Source organism: Tribolium madens, unplaced genomic scaffold (assembly GCF_015345945.1).
Source record: "Tribolium madens isolate multiple individuals breed KSU strain unplaced genomic scaffold, Tmad_KSU_1.1 Scaffold_7;HRSCAF=85;Tcas5.2_LG10, whole genome shotgun sequence".
NCBI lineage: Eukaryota > Metazoa > Arthropoda > Insecta > Coleoptera > Tenebrionidae > Tribolium > Tribolium madens.
This window is the reverse complement of record NW_025401050.1, coordinates 9,486,360-9,493,511: the sequence shown is the minus strand read 5'-3', so window position 1 is coordinate 9,493,511 and position 7,152 is coordinate 9,486,360. Positions and strand designations below refer to the sequence as shown.

Sequence of the window (7,152 nt, the reverse complement as noted above, 5' to 3'; positions counted from 1 at the left end):
AACAAAAATGTGTTTTGAAAAAAATGTACAAAAACTTTTTTTTTCTTTTAATTTTATTCAGATATTAGTTTGTTGTCGTAGTTGTTAACAATCTCAAGATAAATATCTTACTTTACTAAACACGTGTTAATTTGCTCGAATGGATGCAACAAGTGTTTGAATTTAAAAGGAATGGACGCAGTCGCGCCGGAGTCACTCGTGTATTTATAAAGCAGTTAGGTTGTTGTTGAGTCAATTCGATGTTAGTCGTGTTGTCGGTGTAGTTTTAGATGAGCTGATCTGTATGTAGTGTTTCCTCCTTTGATTTTGGAAAATTTTATTGTGGATTAATTAAACATGAGATAGGAGGCAACAACTTGATTGTGGATTCAGCGATAAATTAATTGGTGAGTAACGCACGTGAAAATTGGTAATAACAAGGTAGGAAGGAAGCATGAATTAATCAAAAGAATTGGTAAATAAATGTTTAAATAATTGTTGTGGGAACATTTGCAAAATTAATTGGTTTGTTTACTTTTTTTTGTAGTAATATTGGATTTATTGGTATTTGATTCAGGTGAGAATACCGTCCTTGGTTGACGCTTCAGCAAGGTCATAATTTCGTTTGATTGCTTTCATTGAAAATTAAGAAAACTTTAATTTAATTTGCGTATGTGCATAGTCCAAAACGGTTGAGGAGAGCTAATTATGTAAATTATTTTGCGTAAAAAAGTCTTTATGGTCACTGCATGACTGCGAGTACACAATAAGAATGAATCATTTATTTTCTAAAAAGGGGAAGTTTATCGCAAATCTGCATAATTAATTTACTTGAAACTTTTTCGGAGGTTTCTTCATTTGATTTCATTATTTGAACACTACCCCACTTTGACGTATCTATAAATATCACACGTGGTGGGTATATAACAGGTAGAAATGTAAGAAACATCTGCTCTTCTATAAAAAAAAGGATCCTCTTCATGCCTGTCGTTGACAGGCAGTACACTTACCTTTCATTAAAAAAAAAAATGAAAAACTACCTACATTCCATTATAAAATGCAGCCAAGAGCAGGTGCCGACAATGTGACTGGACAGTCAAGGTTTTTAAATAGCATTTCAAGAGAAAGTTTGAGATTTTTGTTTTGATAGCCCTAGATTACAAAATTTTTACTTGTTTTTGTATTTGTTTAGTAGCAAAAATTATTAAATTATTATTATTAAATTAAAAACCTACATAAATTTCTTGTTTGTTTCATAAATAGTGTACCTAATGGCTAAATTGCATTACCAGATGTCGTTACCGTTGCAATCAAAATGCTTTTATTTTGTAAATGTAAGAAAGTATTGTAAATAATCACAAATCGATTAATGTGACTTGAGTCGAGTATGTAGGTATAATAATTGATATAGACTGCTTACTTAACACATTTATACGTAATTAAATAACAATTAATGTAAACATGAGTTTGACGTGTGGGTTTGCTAAAACATTAATTGCATAAATGTCTACTCACGAATATTTTATCTATCTAACTTTTTTTTACTCAAAAAAAAGGAAAAACCAATTGTTTTATACGTTCTTACGAGTGGGTGCAGAATTTGTGATAAATTACAATTTGCTGTTGTTTACAATGATTAAAACTTTTTAACACTTATTGCGTGTTTTTTGCATGTCTTAAATCAAAATAGATTTTTATCTGTGTTCCATTTCAGGTGTTAAAAAAACCCTCACGTACAAAATTTAAAATTCAAACAATGCATGCTGTTGTGTTAACAATAATTTTTTGCAAGTTTGGTATCAATGCTACCTTGAATGGAATAATGTGCTTGGATTATTTATCCCCAACCGATTTTACTAGGGTGTCCATGAAAATTTTATTTTTTTTGTGAAACCACAGTTTTCGAGCGTAATTGTAAAATTTGTGGTTTATAATAAGAGTAAATAAAACATGTGGTTCCTAGTTTTGTCATTTTTCTTTAAATTAGTCAGGTGTTTGTAAGGTGATTATTTTTTTAATGTTTAAAAAAAAATGATTTGTTTGGAGCTTTATTCTTGTATAGTAATTGTTTTTCAATTTTTGTGTTTCATAATGAAGATTTAATGGAATATTTTTTGATTTATAATAAATTAGCGCCCGATTTGACTTCTTGAGGAGGTTAGTTTGAGTGCTATTAAGCTCAAAATGTTTGAAAAAAAATTCTGTGTATTTGGAAATTTTATTTGAAAATTTTTTTCTTCCAAAAATTCATTCACAATTTTTTAAAGATGTTTTCCGAATTATATTTGTTATACAGTTTGTTTCAGGATAAATGAAACGACTTTTTATTCATTTTTTGGGATTCATTTCTGCTTGGTTAAAGCGTTAAAGACTAATTTCTAACATAATTTTTGTTTTGAAAAATCAAGTAAGTATGCCTAGGAAATTCACAAAAAACAATTTTTTTGTAAAGTAAAATGCCCTTTATGTGGCAAATACAACAAAAGGTTATTAGGAAAAGCAGCTTAGAAACATTTAGGCTCATATACCAAATTTCAAAATCGTCAGTGACTATGATTTTTTTATTTTTTTTCCAAGATAGTTGCTTTTTAGTAACAGATAGTCAAGAAGTTAATTTATGTGTAATTTTTTTTTATTATAAAAGAACCATTAAAAATAAAATTCTTTGATTTATGAAATAATAAACATAAAAAAATGTAAAATCTTAGTTGACCAATGATTTTGAAATTTGTTGATTCTAACAACTTTTCTTAATAACTTTTTGTCGAATTTGCTACATAAAATGCATCTTCAGAAAAAAAGTTTTTTTTTTAAATTTCCGAGGCATATTTGATTTTTCAAAACTAAAATTATGTTAGAAATGAATCTTTAACCAAGCGAGGCTGCAACCCAAAAAATAAAAATTTAAATCGAGAATTTTTTTCTTTTACAAGAGAACAATTTTTGGAACATTGTTTAGAAAAATATCCGTATTTGCAAAAAACATTTTTTCTATGTTCCTGGTATATTTTTTTGGTACTTGGACTTTTTTCAGGGGTGCGAGTTCTGAAACAGCCTGTATAGTGTAATAAATCAAAGATGCTATACATACCACCAAAAATAAGTGTCCTAAAAAATTTAGCTTAAAAATTAAAGACTGTGTACATATTTACCCTGATATAATTAAGAAACTGTTAAATAAAAAAAGAGTTGTGAGGTCTAGCCCTAAAAACACGCTAACCCTTGACACACTTATTAGCTTGAAATTAATTATTCGACAAGTTTAATTTCTGTCTCATTTCCTCGAAATTATCATTTGCATGCTAAAAACCACAATTACCGTAATTAAAATTCGCAAAAGTGTTTTTTTTTTAAATTATAAGTTAATATGGCTAGAAAGTTCATGTCTCGAGTATAAAATTATGTACTTATTCTATGCAAGAAAAAAAAATAGGTGAAATTTGAAAGTAAGCCAAATACGGTATTTATCGGAACTGATGGACGTGATCCGAATGGAAGCTCAAATAACAAAAAATAAGTGACCGTTGTGTCATAATTGACGTTTTTTTTTTTCAGATGCTGTAAATGGGAAGAAGGTGAAAGAAGAACCGCAAAATGGTGTACGATTGTGGCTCGTGTTTGGCCAAGTATATTTTGTGCGCTTTCAATTTTATTATATTTGTAAGTATTGATTTTACTAGGGATTGATTTTTGGGAAAGCTTTTGTGTTGTGACACAATTTGGAGATTAGTTTTTGTAATTTGTTGGGTGGCTATGGGTCATCACTCGCTGCTAAACAGTTTCGCTTTTGTTTGAGTAAAAAACAGAAATCTGTACTGACCGACATTTCTCTCGACTAAAATGAGTAATTATTTTTGAAACGCTGGTTTGCGTTTACTAATAATAATGAGTTTTGCTGTAGAAAGTATCTTGCGTAATAGTGAGTAAACAAAAAAATTGATGTTCAACATTTCTCTTAAATGACAATAAGAGAGTCGAATCAGGGCCGTAACCAGGATTTTATTTCGGAGGGGGTTTCTTGTTGGTCCATGAAAATGAAATGAAAGAAGGCGGATTAAAAATCAAAAATTTCTAAGTACACGTTTTTATTTTAAATTAAAATAAGAGATCATAATCAAATTAACTCACAAAAGTAACAAAAAATAAAACATGTTTTATTGTTACAAATTTAAACAGGAGATGAATATTCATTTTTAAAACAAAAATTTCCTATGAACATACATCGAAAAATGCTACGCAAGGGGTGCGTCTTTTAATAGTTTTTTTTATATTTCCGAAATCATTTTAGAAAAAAAATTCAAAATTTGGAACAGATGATAACTTTTATACACCCACACAAGTACAAAAATAAAATGTTGAAATTTTTAATTAGGGGCTTCCTAAACTAGATGGGATTAGGGTAAAAATTTTCTCTATTTTGCCTGTGGTTTCTTGCCACTTTAGCAACAAAATTTCATAGTTTTTCATAAAAAGAGGTCTTTTGTGTTTCTCCGATACAATTTACGGGTTTTTAGTAAAAATCGGTTTAAAAATTTATGTTACAGACCATAAAAATTAAAAATTAAATTTGTTTTACCGTTTAGGACGCCTCTGATTAAAAATTTTGTTATTTGGCATTTGTTTAGGTACATATAAAGGTACCAAATTTTGTAATTTCATGTATTCTGAAATATTAGGATAAACCCTTTAAAAAACGTACCTTTTTTAGGGGGCCTAGCTCACTTTCATAGCATTTTTCGAAACACTTTTGTCTTAAAATTAAATATTCTATCAACTATTTAAATTTGTACCTAACAATAAAAATGAAACTCTGTATAATTAACACATGAAAAATTAATTCACAAAAAATTAAAATTAACTCACTAAAATAACCAAAAAACTAAATTTTTAACACTTATATAACAAAGTGCTCAGCATTTCAGGGGGGGTTTGAACCCTGAGTCGAATGCAAACATGCAGTTGTATATTATTTATGAATAAGTGAGTACAATGTCCTGGATCAAAGAAATCAATTTTACGATAATATTCCGATAAAACACCTGCTAGGAAGTCATTTATTATTGATGATGCCGTTGGGGGTGATCCAATCACGATAAAAACTTTTAGGATTTTTTTTTCTGTCATGGATGATTTTCCACACCTATTTCGACGAAAATCAGGGGGTACTGAACTTTTTTTATTAATTTTTATCTCATCAACGATTCAAATTTTCTCAGTAAATATGAATTTCTGCTTTTTCTTGTTTATCACTTTTTTTTGAAATTTTATACAGGCTGTATTATAAAAATCGCCCCAAGCTATAATTTCATTACTTTTAAAGAAGTTATAATACTTTATTGCTCAAAGTTGAACAGTTTTTCGTTATCAATCGTTTGCTTCTCTTAGATAAAATGAATAAAAATTCTTTCCACTTTATTTAATTTAATTTTTAAATTGTCTAAAATCAAAAGTTAGAAGACTATTTAATGAGGAATTCAAAAATAATAAAAATATACAGGGTGATACATTTAAAAAACTGAAATGAATGTCACTTCCGGTGAAACAGAAAGCAGTATTAAATAAGCAGCTGTCCCAAACAATAGATGCCAAAAAACTGTTTAACTTTTTATATCTTCAAAAATAAAAGAGTTATGGCTTGGGGCGTTTTTTATAATACAGTCTGTATAAAATACATCAACACAATTAAACTTAAAGATTTGTCAAATTTAAGGTGTTTCCATTATAATTATATCACACTGTATATAATTAGATCAATGTGTTTTTTTTGTTGGAAATTTTTTTGAACATAAGGGTTAAAAAATTACATATCGGGGAAAACAATCCCTGGATGAATGACAAAATAAAATACTTACAATATCAAAATTAGTCGATAAAACCGGAAAATTCCGGGTAGTTGAAAAGTTATTGACGAATAACATACATTCACGTGTAATTCCACGTGTAGCTATTGGAGTATTTTTTTGTTCTAATAGGAATAATTTATTTTTTGTTTTCTTATTGCTTTATTTCTTTCTATCTAAAATTTCTAAAATACAACTATTAAAAATAATTTATTCGAATAATTTTAGTAGTTTGATTACCGGAATTAATCACATTTTTACGTGAGAAAACCTGAAAATTCAGGATTAGAACCGAATTCCAGCCGGAAAAACAAATGTTGCAATTGAATAATATTTCTTACAAAATGATTTTATATTTATACAATTTTTTTATAAAGTTCTTACTCTAAAAGCATGAAAATTTTGAGTGTCGATACGTGTGTTAATGATAAAGTCACAAAAACAGTTTTTATTTTTAATAAATGGAAAAAGTTTTCTCGCTAAAACTTTGATTTTTAGTACCCGAGAGTTTTATGATATATTTTAGTTATTTTTTTTTAGAATTATAGACTTTAGAATTTATTGCGTGAAAGTAACTAAGTCTTCATTATAATTTACATACTTAAAATTTTTTCATTGAGAAAAATTCAAAATTAAACTAGAACTGGATTATTTAGATTTAGAAATTTTGACTTACATCTTCTGGTGAAAAACGAAAAATTCCGAGTGGTTTAATGTATACAAGTGTTAAAAAAAGATTGTAAAATATTTGAGGAGGTAATAATCAAAGCAAACAAAAATGTCTTAATAAACATGTGTCTGCAAAGTAACGGTTTTGAAGATATCAAAAATTATTCGTTTTTTTGAAACATTTATTTGCAATATCTGTTCAAACAAAAAAGAGAAGCTTCTAGTAGAAATTCTAAAATTTTTTACATTCGATATCTGCAAAACCCTTACTTTGCGAACTCATGTTTATTAAGATTTTTTTGTTTATTTTGTCCCATAAATATTTTACAATCTTTTTTTAACACCCTGCATATGTGCATTGATTGAAAATAATTAAACTACACAAAATAGTTCCACAGATTAATTTATTTATCCTTGGGAATTTTATTTTTTAATATCTCCGAAATTGTTACTTTGCGGACTCAGTTTATTAAGACTTTTTTGTTTATTTTGTCCCATACTAACCTCCTTAAATATTTTACAATCTTCTTTTAACACCCTGTATATGTGCATTGATTGAAAATAATAAAACTCAAAATAGTTCCACAGATTAATTTATTTATCCTTGGAAAATTTATTTTTTAATCTTCATTATGTCTTTTCTTTTAAAATGAAAATAAAGTTT

The 7,152-nt window shown here is 27.7% G+C and overlaps 1 protein-coding gene across 1 annotated transcript in view; it reads left to right on the top strand.

Moving 5' to 3' along the window:
* The first annotated feature begins 65 nt into the window (after positions 1–65).
* LOC123010271 (tetraspanin-1) overlaps positions 66–7,152 on the top strand; it is a 17,064-nt gene continuing 9,977 nt past the window's right edge. Inside the window, exons 1-2 of the mRNA XM_044407016.1 lie at positions 66–386; positions 3,535–3,639. Coding sequence (XP_044262951.1) covers positions 3,574–3,639 — 66 coding nt within the window. The 5' untranslated portion in view covers positions 66–386; positions 3,535–3,573. The remainder of the gene's footprint in view (positions 387–3,534; positions 3,640–7,152) is intronic.